The sequence below is a fragment of the Solanum stenotomum genome, chromosome 2, assembly GCF_019186545.1.
Source record: "Solanum stenotomum isolate F172 chromosome 2, ASM1918654v1, whole genome shotgun sequence".
NCBI lineage: Eukaryota > Viridiplantae > Streptophyta > Magnoliopsida > Solanales > Solanaceae > Solanum > Solanum stenotomum.
Window position 1 is genome coordinate 70,052,481 of NC_064283.1, and position 18,087 is coordinate 70,070,567.

General features: G+C 36.0%; 3 protein-coding genes across 11 annotated transcripts in view; 2 read left to right on the forward strand and 1 right to left on the reverse strand.

Moving 5' to 3' along the window:
* The window catches only part of LOC125856358 (putative late blight resistance protein homolog R1A-3), a 410,366-nt gene that overhangs the window by 317,599 nt on the left and 74,680 nt on the right, over positions 1-18,087 (reverse strand). For 2 of the 5 annotated variants that reach the window (XM_049535890.1, XM_049535883.1), the window contains exon 5: positions 1,432-2,791. In XM_049535890.1, coding sequence (XP_049391847.1) covers positions 1,559-2,791 — 1,233 coding nt within the window. In that variant the 3' untranslated portion in view covers positions 1,432-1,558. Of the gene's footprint in view, positions 1-1,431; positions 3,554-18,087 lie in introns of those variants that run through there. The other 3 variants (XM_049535887.1, XM_049535889.1, XM_049535888.1) reach the window with 3 other exon arrangements.
* LOC125856368 (zinc finger protein 4-like) overlaps positions 9,512-18,087 on the forward strand; it is a 66,180-nt gene continuing 57,604 nt past the window's right edge. Inside the window, exons 1-2 of one of the 5 annotated variants that reach the window (XM_049535898.1) lie at positions 9,577-9,632; positions 10,244-11,114. In XM_049535898.1, coding sequence (XP_049391855.1) covers positions 10,336-11,043 — 708 coding nt within the window. In that variant the 5' untranslated portion in view covers positions 9,577-9,632; positions 10,244-10,335 and the 3' untranslated portion in view covers positions 11,044-11,114. Of the gene's footprint in view, positions 9,633-9,660; positions 9,787-10,030; positions 11,115-18,087 lie in introns of those variants that run through there. The other 4 variants (XM_049535899.1, XM_049535902.1, XM_049535901.1 and 1 more) reach the window with 4 other exon arrangements.
* Positions 15,066-16,885, forward strand: LOC125856366 (uncharacterized). The gene is made up of 2 exons (XM_049535896.1): positions 15,066-16,460; positions 16,742-16,885. Exons 1-2 carry the CDS (start codon positions 15,527-15,529, stop codon positions 16,777-16,779), a joined length of 972 nt encoding a protein of 323 aa, XP_049391853.1. The 5' UTR covers positions 15,066-15,526; the 3' UTR covers positions 16,780-16,885.

An 18,087-nucleotide genomic window follows, 5' to 3' on the forward strand; every position in this document is an offset into this window, starting at 1 on the left:
TTCAAAGAACCCACAGCCCCCATAGAACCATGTTAGCCACCATGGGTAGAAAAGGATCATACTTTTTAGATGAATCCTTTTCAGATTAGACTAGTGGATCCATTAGGCAGTTCAGGTCTTATACCTTTGGCCGGGTATAAGATGCTCTGGCAGCGTGAGGTCGATCGCTGTATCATCACTATAGCTCTTATGTGATGGTTGTCGGTTAGAGAAACTCCCACAGCAGTTATTGTATTTTCATTCACAGAGATTATTGTATTTTTATATTCATCAGTTCATTGTATTTCTATATACATTTCAAGCTTATTGTATCTCTGTATACACACAGAGTTTATAGCATGTTTTAAACAGTCTTTCTTTATATCGCACTTGTTTTAAATTTGCCTTATATTGAAAGAAGTCAGTCAGGTTGAGTTGAGTTGAGCCAGGTAAGCTATTCAGTTTCTTCCAGATTTCCTTCTAGCCTTTGTTGCTTAGTTTTCCAGCTCGCATACTCGTACATTCCATGTACTAATGCCAGTTGGCCTGCATCGTTTGATGATGCAGATTTAGGTACCCCGGATCAGCATCATGCACGTCGTTGATCCAGCTGAGCACTCCAGAGTCAGTGGTGAGCCTCTTTGCATTCCGGAGGACTCAATTATTTTGTGTTCTTAGTTTTTGTTTTATTAGGATGTTACGGGGTCTGTCCTAACATCCATCTCAGTATTTTAGAGGCTTCATAGGCAGACAGTCAGTCAGTTAATTTTGAGTCTCTCATCTATGTATATATGTAATTATGCTATTTTGAGATTCCAGTTGCCTTTGTGGCCAGACTTTATAAGTTAAGTTGTTTTCTAACCTTGCATTAGCATTGAGTTATTCTGTTGGGTTAGGTTTCCACTGAGTTAAGAAAGCCAGGCCAAGGGTTCGCTTGGGGCCAGAAATGGTCTCCGGGTGCCGATCCCGTCTAGGGTGTAGGCTCGGGGCATGACAGCCACGATTGCTGACAACAAAGCAGGTCTCATAGGAAAATCACTCAACCCTAACTCTTTCAAGCTTGTTATAGGGAAGTGATATTCATTGGAAGGTTGGATTTGGTCTTTGTAATATTTATGAAACTTTTAACTTCCTCTGATTTAGGTACCGCTGTATCGGTATCTAAAACTACGTTGTCATCGAACCACTCAACAACAGTAAAGTACATTTAGAATACTAGAATTTAGTAGTAGAAGAAGAAGTCTAGAAAATCGTTGTTGAAAAATAAGAGTAAACCTCTCTATTTATAGACAAAAAATATAGTGTGAACATGTTTTTATAGTGCCTAGCTTATCGGAAAGTCACAACCCTTTTAAGAAAAGTGAAAAGTCATAACCCTTCGTAAAAATCACAACCTTATTTTTCATAAAAATTACAACTCTTCACAAAAGTCACAATCCTTCAGGTTAACAAAAAAACTAGAATCTTATATCAGAGATTAGATACAAAATAAGATTCATAACTAACAAAAAACATGAAAGAAAACTCTCAAAACATTAATTTTGAACATCTCCAGAACCACACAGAACATCTCAAAACATTAATTTTCTGATATATGGACATGAAGTCTGTCCTCTCCTGTGAAATCTACTACCTGATTCTTAATCTCAATGGCTGAATCTTTAACCTCGCGGTTCATTCTCATTAAATGAATGGACTTTAAAGTGTCTATATCCGCAAATGCACAAGGGATCTCCGTAAGGTCCGCACAGTAATGTAGTATTAATTCCTCAAGCTTGGGAAAAGTTTCCCTATCAACTTTCCATTCTGAAAGGATGACCATTCGCAAACTCAAAGTCTTAAGACTTTGATAGATGTCCTCACTTGCATACCACTTATCCTCCACGAAATCAGACTCCATAATCTCAAGAATTTCAAGCTGAGGCAATGCCGTGATTGCTGACAACAAAGCAGGTGCCATGGTAAAATCAGACAACCGTAACTCTTTCAAGCTGCTAGGGAAGTAATATTCATTGGGATAAACAAAATCTCTCCGTCGGTTGTGGTATTCTACAAAGAGTGATTCAAGTTTGGTAAGGACATCAAACTTGGGAAACCAATCGCCGAGTGTAGGAGAATCCTTGGGTGTCCCGATGGTGCACTCAAGGTGTTGAAGATTTGGGAACTTCTTCAGAGCATCATTCGTGCCTTCAGAATATGAGATATCAACTCTGGATAAATTTGTCAGCTTTGGATTCTCACCTTCCAATATTCTACTTTGGATATTGTCCTCCTCCTCTTCCTCTTCAAAGAAAGAACTCGTGTCAATTTTCACATGTTTCAGCTTTGACAGTTTAAATATTCTGGGCAGTAATACCATGGTGGAAGATCCAGTATTGATCAACAGAGTTTCCAAATTCTGGAGGTTCAACCACGACACTGGGATAGCTTTTACATCAAGAGTATGAATCCTTAAGAACCTCAAATGAAATAGGGACCCTATTTCTTCCATTAAAGAATCTTTCAAATCAATGCTATCCAGTTGCAACACTCTAACAAGTCCAAAGGGTCTTGTGTGACAGACATACCTGGAGTTAAGAAGCCAACCACTAACTTTCAAAGATATGAGATGCTTACTACCAACTGAACAATTTTTAGAATTGAACAAAACACATTTTTTGTGGAGTTGGCCCTCCTCAGTATGAATGGTTAGACGATGGTGTAGGAAATCAGAAGCATGAAATCGAGCACCTGGATTGATTAACTTGAGAAACTTTTCCTTTTTCGCTTTTACTGAACAAAAATCGTGCACAACATCATGCACATAGCAAACCTTGATACTAACAGAACAAGACATACTCTTCTTGGAGAGAATATGATCCACCATTATCAGGCTACTGGAAATTAAAGCATCCAAGTAACTTTGAGTTGCTTCCTCTAAACTACACTTGGATGGGAAATCATGATCCACCAACCCTTCAGCCACCCACAACTGCATCAACTTAGAGACTGGAGTTCGTTTGCTCTTTCGAGATCTTGCAAAGTAAAGCAACAACGGCTTTAGGTGGTATGGTAAATGGTCATAACTTAATTGCATAATCTCTAAATTGTTGTTGGCAGAAACAAAGGAATCCAGATTATGTTGAATTTTAAGCCACAAATCCTTTCCCTTTTTCTTTCCTTTAACAATTACTCCAGCAATCAAAACAACAGCCAAAGGAAGCCCTTGGCATTTCTCAACTATTTGGTGTCCAACATCCAACAGTTCAGCAGGGCAGCTTCTTTCTCCAAATACCATTTTTTCGAATAACTCCCAACTTTTTCCAAGTGTTAAAAGTTGAAGGCGGAGAAGATCACTACGGCATTTAACTTTCAAACCTACCTCACTACTTCGGCTAGTTAAGATAACTCTATTTCCTCTCTCAACCTTTGGAAAACATGCTATTAACATCTCCCCTGTTGCAATATCCCACACATCATCCAAGACGATGAGGTACCTTTTATCGTACAGTGCTACTCGTAGCTTTTCAGCAAGGTCATCCTCACTTTCTTTTCCTTCCGAGGCAGTAACTTGCTGAAGAATCTCCCCCAACACCTTTGACTTGTTATACTTTTGGGAAACAGTGCACCAAGCACGAACATTGAAATGAGTAGTAACTAATGTATTGTTATACACTTTGTTGGCCAGAGTAGTTTTACCGAGTCCTGGCATTCCGACAATGGAAATGACATCAAGCTCAGATTCATGTTCATCAAGGAGCTGGGCAATGATCTGGGATTCTTCTTTCTCATGACCTACTGTTACCTCAACAAAAGGTGATGAGGTTGACTCAATTGGCTCGACGAAAGACTTTGCATCAAGGGGGTGATCCCCATTCTTATCCTCCAGCTGTAAACTGGTGACTTCTGCGACGATAAGCTTGATCTTATCAGTGACATTCGGAAGTGAGAAGAGGAGATGCGAGAGAGCTTTATCTCTGACAAGAATGGAATTAATAACATGTTCTGCCTCATATGCCACATCTAAAGCACGCAACCAACAATCTTTAACTACTCCACTAGTGTCATCCAATGTTTGCCTGAAAGATGATGTTAGGAATTCAAGGCTTTCTTTCACCATCCCAATTTCTTTTTTTATCAAAAAAACTGAATAAGCATTGGAAATGAGCAAATCATTTAAATGTCTGAGTAGAAGATTCATGAAGAGTAAACCATCATCCATAGGAAAGCAAAGTTGAGATGACTGATCCGGGGCTTTCAAAAAATTCTGTTTGATATCTCCCTTCATTCGTTCAATTTCTTGCAACAAGTCTGGAGCTGAAAAGTCCGCTTCATTGATATTATTCTCAGAGCTCTCCTCCATCAGAATAGATATCTTCCTTGCAAGTAGTCCGACATGTGCCAACATATCGTTCAATTTGTCAGGATGGATAAAGCGCTTTGGTATATCTGTGAGAAAGATCAATAGGAACTCGATCATGACATTAATGCTTTGAGTTGGAGCATAATTGACAGCACCAGCCATGCGTCCTTGGAGATGAATGAGACAATTTTGAAGAATCCTTGGAGATGATTTTACGATTTGCTTGACAAACCGTTTTAGTTCTCTTGACGTTGATTCTTTGATGAGGTTAGAAGTAGAAATGTCTAGAACCTCAAGCTCAAGAGGGATTATGTCGATGAGTAGAGAAGTGATCTTGGAAGCGCACGCATCATCACCATAACGTAGTTTATACTTTTCAGTCCAAATATCAAAATAGAATTGCATAACTGTCTGAGCAATGAATTGGAAGCGAGGAAAGAGATATTGAGTAGTAGTTGTTTTGTTGGCGAGGAGGATAGGATAGAAATCTGTCAGACGACGGAATACTTGGCGAAAAATATTGTAGTCAGTTCGACAACGGAGATATTCAAACATATCAGAAGAATAGTTTGGTAGATCATGGAGGTTTGTGAAGAGGTATTCAAACATTTTCTCCTCTGTGATCATTGCTACATAATTACTATTCTTCAAACGTAAATAACTTTCCATCTCTTCCAGAAGCAGAGGGACAAGACTATCCATGTTGTGTTTCTCTAGAATTACTTCATTAACTTGACAGAAAAGTGCCTGAGTCATAACACTGAACGTGTTTATTTTCTTGGACATCCACTCATAAAAGTTATGGTCAAAACTGGAATTCCCAAATAGGACAAACGTTCTTAGGAATCTCAGATTCATTCTTAGCTTTTTAATGACATCCCATATGAAATAACTTATTCTTGGCTTAATCACACCCCATTTTGAATAAATGAAAGAACTGCATACTTCTTCTTCATTCTCTATTTTCTTCAAGCCATTCAACAAATCATCAATAAGATTCCTGATTCTTCTTCTTTTTTCCTCAAGTCGCAGCTCCTAAATTAAAACATTATATTATTGTTGTTGTTTCAATAGCGACAATAATTAAGCAAATGAAAATTTAGTAAGACTTGGACAAATTGAATTAGCCAGAATACGTAATTCTCAGTTTTCCGTGGGTTAGCCCATTAATATTTTAGTGATAAGCCTTCTGGACCATTTTTTTAAAATACTTCATGGACCTTAGTAAGGTGTTGTGGGAACAATACGCATAGTCTCATTATGATCCATGACATTTTTTGGCATTTAGAAACCATTTAACAAGAATTAAATGATTTTCTTAATTTTTTCATGTGTTAAGCCCATTAATATTTTGATGATATGACGAGTAATTATGTACACAGTGAATCAAAAAGTCAAATATAACTTACCAGTCCCCACTTCTTAATGAATTTTAATTGGGGTACCCTTTTAATGGTTTATCTTTTTAGCTTTGGGCATTAAATATACTCATTCACAACTTTTTATGTACATAGGGTGTGTTTGGCAAGGAGAAAAATGTTTTCCTAGAAAACATTTTTATGGGAAATAATTAGATTTTTGACTTATTTGTTCATGTTTGGTTGGTGAGGTAGAAAATATTTTCCGGAATTTTTTTTTTAGTGTTTGATTTATGAATGAAAAATCTTTTATTTTTACTAGAGAGTAGAAAATAATTTTTGAATTGAAATTGAAATTAATTTTTTTTGGGGGGGGGGGGNGGGGGGGGGGTGAGATGGGGTAAAAAAATAAAAATTTGAAATTGAAAATATTTTTTAAAAACAACGGAAATGGGTAAAAAAAAAATACCCCCGAAATAGACCACGCACTTATACCCTCCATTACATTTTGGGATCAAAAATACCCCCGCCGTTATTCGAAGAGACCACAAATACCCTCAAGAGTTAACTACCCAAATTTTTAGTGACGTGGCAAGCCACATAGGACTAATCCCTCTACTTAAGCATTGCCTTGGATTCACTACAAAAGAACTAGATATTTAGCGGGATAAAAGTCGGCACAAAATCCCAAAATATTGCCACTAAAGGTCATGAGTGATTTTTAGTGGCGATTAGCCGGCTGCAACAATAAATATATTGTATTGCTTTACACGTTAATTGGTTTGGTTATAAATGTTTTCCCTTTAACTCTCATTCTATATTTTAATTTTTATGATTTTTTCTTTGAAGTTCGTCATTTTTTATAAATTAATAGAACATGTGATATTGGATACATGTTTTTAATTTATTGTGCTGTCCAATTATTCATATATACACATAGTAATCATTAATTTGTTATTTAATGGGATTTTATCAGCTGAAGTATATTATCTAACCCCTTAATTAGAAAATTTTAACATCATATATATGTTTTATTTTGTTGCTATGATTATTGAATGTTGTTCAAAGATTTTAGCATAAGTATTTTTTATAAAAAAAAATCTTATAAGTAATTGAGGCCAAACATGCAATGCACATTCTCAAATAATTGTTACAAAAATATGTAAAACTAATAATTGCTAGAAAAATAAGTACTCCCTATGTCCTAATTTATGTGACACTTTTCGTTTTTCAAGAGTCAAACAGTTTAAGTTTGACCGGGAATTTACGCATGGAATCTTTTAATTTTTTGAAATGAAATTTATATATTTGTAAACCACGTAAAAATTACTATAAGTCACAATAATTGACAATTTAAATTTAAAAGATATATGAAAAAAATACGGTTAAAGATAGACTTGTTTGAATCTTGAAATCTAAAAAGTGCCACGTAAATTGGGACGAAGAGAGTATAATTTATATTTAAACCTAATTACTACTAATTTGGAGCATGTAAAAGTATTGACAGACATACCGGTGACTTTCCTTCTTTTTCCATTGAATCTCCAACCTCGAGCCAGCCTTCAATTTTCTGAAAATGTCTTTTTAACTAATAAGTGGGTTTGTTATTTTTTTTATGTGTGTGTTTGAAGTATTTTCAAGTAATCGAACATGAAAACATTTCCATAGTGAACACACACTATATTAAAAGTGTTTCCATATCATGAAATATTAAGATCTTAAATGTAAAGTCAACCAAGATATATCTACATAAACTACGTTAAAAGGTCTTCTCCATAACATGATTAGAGACCTTAATCTTCCTTTACAAGCTTGGACCCTATATGGGTGTGCTTGGTACAAAGGGTTTCGTACTTACTAAACATTTGAAAATTAAATGTAAAAATTGTTAAAAAAAAAACAGTTTAAAAAGGGAAGGGAAGACGGTTAGAGACCGATCTTAAATTATCAGATCATTCTATATATCCAACACATATATTATATAATTATCAAGTAAAAAATATAAATCATTTTTCTAGTTCTTATTATGTACGTTTCTTTCAAATCAAGTGAATCACAAAAATACATGTAAAATGAAATAGAAAAAAAGAAAACTAGAAAGACATTATATTATACCTTTTTGTTTACTTCCAAGCTAATAATTCCTCTCAATTGGTAGTTTGCCTTGTTGCAGATTTACAACACTTATATTGAGAAAATTGAGTGAGCAAAAGCAAGCAGCAAATGTTGAAGAACCTAATTCACTTATTGTTAGATCTGCAAATGTGAACTTTCAATTAGTTTATCAAAAGTCTAGATCTGAAATAGATTAGTTTAAGTTTACTATCAATTTGAATTATTAAAGCCAAGTCTTTCTATATAATTTCCGACTGTCCTAATCAAGCAAGTTGACTAGAAAAAAATGGTATTTTAATGTTATATTATTTTATTTATTATTATAAAATAATAATAAATATAATAATAATAAAAGCTATGATGTTGATGCACCAACAATTGCAATTATGTACTATTTTTTTATTTTCCTCGATTTTTGGAATCACGTGAAGTGGTTGATGGTTGATTTTTGGAACCAATTCTCAGCCAGCATCCCACTTGGCCACTTGTTCTCTTTGAAATCAGATTAGATAAACTCCAGAATTTCAAGCTTGAAACAAAACAGGTCTCAGGGAAAACCATTCAGCCGTACCTTCTGCTACCTAACAAGCATAAAAAAAATAAAAGTTAGAGAGAACTAAGTATTTTTTGATCATTATAAAATTTGTAATACACCTCATGATGATATTATAAATTACAAACGAGGATGCTTAAATAATTATGTAAAAATATGTCAATCAAGAAGAAAATTGAGTTATTAGCCTCAAACTTTCTATTACAAAAACATGAATTAAAAAAGATTGATTGCCCATCAAAAGTAATTTGAAGTATTTTTCTCTAGTCTTCTTCTTCAAACCTACCCAATAACACTTGGTAATTCATAACATCTTTATGGATTTATTGGATCTTGTCGAACCTATTGATACTGTCAAATGGTTATGTTTTGCATGTCGCATCGGTAAGTGCCTTGGAACAAACTCCTCAGTCATTTTACCATCCCAACTATGTTGCCTTCCATGTATCTTCTTTTTGCCTCTGTTGCCTAGGTGATATATCCCCTTGTTAGGTGGTAATCGAACCCTGACTAATAAGGTGAATGTTCAAGTAGTCAACTAACGGAGCTAGCTATCAAGATTCTGTACTTTAAGTTGAAATTGTCTTATGGACAAAATTTCACTATGGGTGAAAATGAAGAAACTTGATTTTGTGTCTTTTTTTGTACTAATTTATGACCTATTTGAGGTGTAAATATGGATAGGGAGAGATTCCACTAAAGGGAAGAGTGACAAACTTGGTTTCAACTTGAGGAACTGAACTAATTTATTGAAGTTTTCGTATGTGAAAATTTGTGAAGGATGTTAAATTGTGGTTGAAATTTTTGTAGTTCAAAGCATAGTAGGCTTGATGAGCTCATGATTACATGGAAAATAAGTGTATTTTTCTACTGATTTTTTGGTTTGATGATGATTTATGTTAGGTGTTAAGATACCTCTAGCGAAATTGTGTGCCAAGTCGCCAAGATTTGAACTTTATGAGTTAGAAATTCTAAGAAAGCAACATCAGGTGTTAGTTAGTAACTGAGTTCTAAATTTAATTTTTGTACATGTTTAGTGAATTTTTTAATACAAATACAGAGTATGAACTAAAGTTACTAGGTTCCGCAGAACCCATAGTTTGGTTTCTAGCTCCATCTGTGATTGTGTTCATTTGCTTCCTCGATGTTTTCCCGTTTCTCAAAATTTTCCTGATAATGCCTTTTGTTTCCCAGGTTCTTCCAAAAAGTTGAATTTTGTTAGAGTTCAAGAAGTTTTGGAGTTTCTGATTATTTGTCAAAGTGCAATAGAACTGAAACTCCGTAGGTATTGTATTTCTCATTTCAACCTTTAATTAACTAACCATTTTAGCACTATCTTGTTGAACTAAGCTTTTTCCTACACGATTTAACCGACCTTTGAGTCATTACTACGATAACAACCAGTCGTAATAAGGTTCAACATGAGCTTGGTGTTTAAGGTTGTAAGCAGGTAGATCTTTTCCCATATGTGAACAAATGATGTACTTTTATTTGATGCACTGGTACTGATTTGAGAATGTAGAATCCCTACTCGTTCGTGTGTTATCTATTTTACTGCTCTGGGAATTTCAAAGCTGTTTCCATAGAGGTATACTGAACTTGTCCTGTCCGATACTTCTCAAACGATGTCCCTTGGTTATAATCTCTTTCTCCATAATGTTATAAACCTTTGGGGTTAATTGTACCTACAGAGTGGAAAGCAAATCAAAACCGATACTTCGATGTTATTCATTTTGGTTTCTGTGTGACTTGGTTTAGAATTGGAGGGAAATGATTAATGTATAGCTTAATAAGTTGATGTTCATCATTGGTCAATTGATCTTGAAAGTACTTTCTCAGCATGAAAGATTATTTTCTCTTGTTCGAAAAATCATGTACTTTGTTGTACATATGCAGGTGAATCAACTAACGAAGATCATCCATTGATTTTAACACTCCCTGTTGTTTTACCAAAGTCTAAATCCGTACCCGACTTTTCTCCAAGCAACATGAAGCCTCCAAATTTCAATCTTGAATCAGAAGACGAGTCCGAGGTCAGCAACTGCCAAGTGGGTTCAAACATATCCGTCCAAGAAATTCATCCTGGTCCTTCCCTTAATCTTCAGCAGGAATCAGTTCCTGTTACTCTTGACTTGATTCTTGGCTTCAACAGCAGTGACTCCGAGTTGAAAGCCAACGGAGAGGCGAGTGACGAAGTAGTACCCCATCCTCCAACGGCAGCATTATCCAGAGTTTTCTCGTGCAATTTCTGCAGGCGCAAGTTTTACAGCTCCCAGGCGTTGGGCGGACACCAGAACGCACATAAGAGGGAGAGGACTTTAGCTAAGAGAGCAATGCGGATGGGAATGTTATCGGACAGGTACGCTAGCTTAGCATCATTGCCCCTTCACGGGGCTGCATTTCGATCTCTTGGCGTTGAAGCTCATGCTTCCGCACACCAACGCATCTCGCACCAAGAAACGCCTATTCATGCAGTTAGAAGCGGGGCTAGATTTGAACAAGGCTATTTCGGGATGCCAGTATTCGTGGAGGATGATGAAGTGGAAGTGTTCTGGCCCGGTAGCTTCAGGCAAATAGAGGGAATTGGTGGCAATATGGGGTATAATTCAGGGCAAAGTTCTAGCATAAATTTTGTAGCTGTAGCTCCTCAAACTAGGACAGATCCAGCGTTGCCTGATCTTAATTTGAAACTCTGATGGTCCTTTCTTTTTTTTTGCATTCTATTCTACTTTTTTGTATCAGAATTTTCTTAATTGTGGTATTACATTAGTGCTCTATTTGTACAGGAGGTGAATATTTGAGACTCTTTTGAGCTTTCAATTTTGAATCTTTTTCATTCCCAAATTTGTTTAGTTGACCACCTTATTGTACAATTATATGATGTTATTCAAAATACAGATTTGGGACTGTGGTGATATTTTTTAGTTTATGCAAACCTTTAACTTCCTCCCATTTTAACCTTGTTTATAATTGTTCGCTAGATTCACTTCATAAAGTCTCACATTGAGGGTAAGACATACATTCCCTAACAAAAGGGACTCTATATCCAGTAGGGCACGAACACGAGACCTCTAATTAAGGATCAAAGAGTACTACCACTCCACCACAATGCTTGTTGGCAGTAATCATCCAATTGTCCATATTCTTGAAAAAAAAAGAAAAAAAAAAGGGATAGTTGCCTTTTTCATGTTGTTAAAAAAAAAAGGGAATTGTCCATTGATGACTGTCTTCATCAGATTCAGGCCAAATGAGACATATATTGATTCACAATTTGGCATTGAAACCTTCCAATTGAAAAACTAGAATCTTATATGAGAGATTATAGACGAAATAAGTTTCATAACTAACAAAAAACAGGGAAGAAAACACACAACACATTAAATTAAAATATGTCCAGAACTAGCAATGAAAAAAACCAGTAACAAGTTTGTTTATTGGAAGCAGTAATCAGATGAAGTGAGACTGCAAATGCATTCGTTGTGTTGTTTCTTTCTTCATTGTTGTTCTATCCCTGAGTCCTTTGGGCATTCTGAAAATTATATATAGTAAGTTAAATTAAATGAAGTATATATGTATGTAGGGGTGAAGATGTAAGAATTAATTACCTCTTCTTCACCCTCTTCTTCATCTTCTTCTTCAGCTTCTTCTTCAGCCTCTTCTTTATCCTCTTCTTCATCTTCTTCTTCATACACATCTTCTATATGGACTTGAAGTCTGTGCTCTCCTGTGAAATCTACTATCTGTTTCTTAATCTCAATGGCTGAATCTCCAAGCTCACGCTTATTATTAGTAAAAATGAATGGACTTTAAAGTGTGTATATCTATAAATGCAGAAGGGATCTCCGTAAGCCTGTAACAATGTTCTAATCTTAATTCCTCAAGCTTGGGAAAGGTGTCCGTATCAACTTCCTATTCCGAATGGTTGACCACTCGTAAAGACAAAGTCTTAAGACGTTGATAGATGTGCTCACTTGCATCCCACTTGTCCTCCACGAAATTACAGCTGACAAAGTCCAAAATTTCAAGCTGAGGCACTGCCGCGATTGCTGACAACAAATCAGGTCTCAGGGAAAAACCAGACAACCGTAACTCTTTCAAGCTGTTAGGGAAGTACTATTCATTGGGTTGTCGCATTTTGTCAGGATAGCTGGAATTCTCATATATTGCAATGATTGATTCAAGTTTATCAAGGACATCAAACTTGGGAAACCAATTGCGGTGTGTAGGAGGATCTATCGGTTCCTTGATGATGCAATCAAGGTGCTGGAGATTTGGGAACTTCTCCAGAACATTACTCGTGGCTCCAGTATATGAGATATCAACTTTGGATAAAGTTTTCAAGTGTTCTAACTTTGAATTCTCAGCTTCCAATAGTCTATTTGGTTGATGCATAATATTGTCCCAGTCCTTATCTTTTTCCTCTAAAGAACTCATGTCAATTTTCACATGTTTCAGCTTTGACAGTTTTAATATTCTGGGCAGTAATACCATGGTGGAATATCCCGTATTCATCAACAGCGTTTCCAGATTCTGGAGGTTCAACCATGACAGTGGGATAGCTTTTAAATCAGCCTGGATTCTTAAGAACCTCAAATAAAATAGGGAGCCTATTTCTTCCATTAAAGAATCATTCACAGTGCTATCCAGTTGCAACACTCTAACAAGTCCAAAGAGTCTTGTGTGACAGTTATACCTGGAGTTAAGAAGCGAACCGCTAACTTTCAAAGATATGAGATGCTTACTACCAACTGAATACTTCTTAGAATTGAACAAAACACATCTTTTGTTGAGTTGGCCGTTGGCAGAATGCATGGTTAGACGGCGGTGTAGGAAATCCGAATCACGAAATCGAGCACCTGGATTGATTAACTTGAAAAACTTTTCATTTTTGGCTTTTTCTGAACAAAAGTCGTGCACAACGTCATGCACATAGCAAACCTTGATTGTAACAGAAAAAGACTCACTCTTCTTGATATGATCCACCATTATCAGGCTACTGGAAATTAAAGCATCCAAGTAACTTTGAGTTGATTCCTCTAAACTACACTTGGATGGGATATCATGATCCACCAACCCTTCAGCCATCCACAACTGCATCAACTTAGAGACTGGAGTTCGTTTGCTCTTTCGAGATCTTGCAAAGTAAAGCAACAACGGCTTCAAGTGGTATGGTAAATGGTCATAACTTAATTGCATAACCTTCATTGTTGACACCCAATTTTGACCCTCCTTTCTTCTAATTTGTCTTTTCAAGCTTCTAAATTAATAATGTATCGAATTATCTCTTTTCACAACTATTTTTACTATTACGACTATTAATCTACTAAAATTATAGGTTTTTATTATCGAAATGATTATTATCACTTTTTACATCTCTTTTCTTAAATAATCAATTGTCGTCATCTTATTTCTAGTTTCGTATTTTTATAATTTAATATTTCGTATATATATATTTTATATTAGTGATATTTTTATTATGTAAATTTCTAGTTGTTATCATATCATAATAGATATTGTATTAATTATTAATTTAGAAGCCCAAAATAATACAAAGAAAGAAGAGAAAAGACCTTCAAATTCAGCCCAAAATTGGCCAGCAAAACGAGCCCAAATCCACTCCAAAATATGGCNGGTCATAACTTAATTGCATAACCTTCATCATCTGCAAATTGATGTTGGCAGAAATAAAGGAATCCAAATTATGTTGAATCTTAAGCCACAAACCCTTTTCCTTTTCCTTTTCCTTTCCTTTCCATACTCTAACAATTACTCTAGCAATCAAAACAACAGTCAAAGGAAGCCCTTGACATTTCTCAACTATTTGGTGTCCAATATCCAACAGTTCAGCAGGGCAGCTTCCTTTTCCAAATACCCTTTTTTCGAATAGATCCCAACTTTTTTCAGGTGTTAAAACTTGGAGGTGGTGAGGATCAGTACGGCATTTAACTTGCGAATCCACCTTACTAATTCGGCTAGTTAAGATGATTCTATTTCCTCTCTCAATCTTTGGAAAACATGCTATTAACATCTCCCCTGTTTCAATATCCCACACATCATCCAACACAATAAGGTACCTTTTATCATACAGTGCTACTCGTAGCTTTTCAGCAAGGTCTTCCTCACTTTCTACTCTTCTTTGTTGTTTTTTAGCAAGGTCATCCTTACTTTCTTTTTTTTCCGAGTCAATAACTTGTTGAAGAATCTCCCGCAACACCTTTGACTTGTTATACTTTTGGGAAACAGTGCACCAAGCACGAACATTGAAATGACTAGCAAATAATGTATTGTTACACACTTTGTTGGCTAGAGTAGTTTTACCGACTCCTGGCATTCCGGCAATCAAAATGACATCAAGCTCAGATTCATGTTCATCAAGGAGCTGGTCAATGATCTGAGCTTCTTCTTCCTCATGACCTACTTTTACCTCAACAAATGATGATGAGGTTAACTCAATTGGCTCGTTGGAAGACTTTGCATCAAAGGGGTCATCCCCATTCGTAGTCTCCAGCTGTAAACTGGTGACTTCTGCCACGATAAGATTGATCTTATCAATGACATTCGGAAGTGAGAAGATGAGATGCGAGAGATCTTTATCTCTGACAAGAATGAAATTAATGACATGTTCTGCCTCATATGCCACATCTAAAGCACGAACACAACAATCTTTAACTACTCCACTGGTGTCATCCAATGTTTGCCTGACTTTCATGAAAGATGATCTTGTTAGCATGATAGACAACTAAATGATTGTATATATTAATGTAATTATATAGTGATATAAATTAGCATGATCATATACATTTGTTGTAGAATCATATGAATAAATATTGTGATAGAATAGCTGATTTGGAGGGATAGCAAGGCAGATTTAGAGGGATTCAATGGCAGATTTGTATAGATAGAATAGCTGATCTTTAGGGATAGGAATGGCGGATCTTTAGGGATGTGTAATCTTTATTTTCTCTATATAATGGAAAGACTCTCACTTTGAGAGGCATTCAGCTGAAAATTGACATGGTATTAGAGCCTTCTCTTGGCTGTCTTGTTTCATAGAGTCATTTGTGGTTCCTTTTAAATTTTTTTTGAAAATCTTGGTTTTTGGCTACCTCCTGGGAATTTTGTTCTTGGTCATTCTAGTTGCTTTCTTGAGTCTTTGTAGTTTTATAGCTATTCAAAAGCATGAATTCACATCACTTTGAATCCTTCAGTGTTCGTTTCACTGGAAAAAATTATTCTTCTTGGGAGTTTCAATTTCAGTTGTTTGTCACCGGCAAAGAACTATGGGGCCATATAGATGGAAGCGATCCTGCTCCTACTGATGCAACAAAGCTAGGTGAATGGAAGATTAAAGATGCTCGGGTGATGACATGGATTCTAGGGTCAATTGACCCTCTTATTGTTCTTAATCTCAGGCCGTACAAGACAGCTAAGGCCATGTGGGATTACTTACAAAAGGTTTACAACCAAGATAATAGTGCAAGACGCTTTCAGTTGGAGTATGAAATTGCTAATTACTCTCAAGGAGGTCTTTCTGTTCAGGATTATTTTTCTGGATTTCAAAACTTATGGGCTGAATTTACAGATATTGTCTATGCCAAAATACCTACTGAATCCCTATCAGTGATTCAGGCAGTTCATGAGCAAAGCAAGCGAGACCAATTTTTGATGAAATTACGCTCCGACTTTGAGAGTGTTCGCTCTAACTTGATGAATCGTGACCCGTCTCCCTCTTTGGATGTTTGCTTTAGGGAATTACTTCGTGAAGAGCAACGTCTTGTCACACAAAATGCTTTTAAGAAAGAAAATGATGTCACTGTTGCATTTGCTGCTCAAGGTAAAGGAAAGGGCAGGGATATGAGTAGAACTCAATGCTACAGTTGCAAGGAATATGGTCATATTGCTAGCAATTGTAGCAAGAAGTTCTGTAATTATTGTAAACAACAAGGACACATTATCAAAGAGTGTCCCACGCGCCCTCAAAATCGTAGGATCAATGCTTTTCAAGCTAGGATAAATGGTTCCACTGATGATAACTCATCTTCAGGACAAGTTCTTACTCCTGAAATGGTACAACAAATGATCGTGTCAGCCTTTTCAGCATTGGGATTACAAGGTAATGATGTTACATCTAATTTTTGGATTGTTGATTCAGGCGCTTCCAATCATATGACCAACTCAACGAGCATCCTAAAAAATGTTCGTAAGTATCAAGGTCCATCACAAATACAGATTGCCAATGGTAGTAATTTACCCATTACCAAGGTTGGGGACATTACTCCAACTTTCAAGAATGTTTTTGTTTCACCAAAGCTCTCAACTAGTCTTATTTCAGTTGGACAATTGGTAGATAACAATTGTGATGTGAATTTTTCTCGTAATGGTTGTCTTGTGCAGGATCAGGTGTCGGGGACGATAATCGCGAAGGGGCCTAAAGTTGGACGATTGTTTCCTATACACTTTTCCATTCCTCCTGTTCTATCTTTTGCTTGTACTTCTACTGCTAGTAAAACTGAGGTTTGGCATAAGCGTCTAGGACATCCAAATTCTGTTGTGTTGTCTCATTTATCAAATTCTGGTTTATTGGGAAATAAAAATAAATTTTCAGTTGCTTCCATTGATTGTTCTACTTGTAAATTAGGCAAAAGTAAAACTCTTCCTTTTCCTAATTTTGGTAGTCGTGCTACAAAGTGTTTTGATGTCATTCATAGTGATGTTTGGGGCATTTCACCAATTATTTCTCATGCTCATTTCAAATACTTTGTGACATTCATAGATGATTATAGTCGGTTTACATGGGTGTATTTTCTTCGATCCAAATCTGAGGTATTTTCCATGTTCAAGACATTTTTGGCTTACATTGAGACTCAATTTTCTACATGCATCAAATTATTAAGATCTGATTCTGGTGGAGAATATATGTCTTATGAATTCAAAAAATTCTTGCTTGACAAAGGGATTGTCTCACAACACTCTTGCCCATATACACCACAACAAAATGGAGTTGCTGAACGAAAAAATCGGCATCTTTTAGATGTCACTCGTACTTTATTGATTGAGTCATCTGTACCATCTAAATATTGGGTGGAAGCTTTGTCTACTGCTGTCTATTTAATTAATAGATTGCCATCTAAAGTGCTAAATCTTGAGTCTCCATATTTTCGTCTTTATCACCAAAATCCTAACTATAGTGATTTTCATACATTTGGTTGTGTTTGTTTTGTGCATTTGCCTCCTTCGCAACGCAATAAACTTTCTGTACAATCTACTAAATGTGCTTTTATGGGTTATAGTACTTCACAAAAAGGTTTTATTTGTTATGATCCATGTTCTCACAAATTTCGTATTTCTAGAAATGTTGTTTTCTTTGAGAATCAGTATTTCTTTCCTACGATTGTAGATTCATCTTCTGTTTCTCCTCTTCTTCCTACTTTTGAGGATTTATCATCTTCTTTTAAGAGGTTCAAACCTGGATTTGTGTATGAACGACGTCGGCCAACTTTACCCTATCCCGACACTGATCCGCCGCCTGAAACTGCACCACAACTAGAATCTGAGAATTCTTCAAGATCTGGTCCTCTTGAGCCTACTCGGCGATCTACAAGAGTATCTCGTACTCCCAATTGGTATGGATTTTCCTCTACTTTATCCAACATATCTGTTCCATCTTGTTACTCACAAGCTTCCAAGCATGAATGTTGGCAGAAAGCAATGGAGGAAGAACTTTTGGCTCTTAAAGAAAA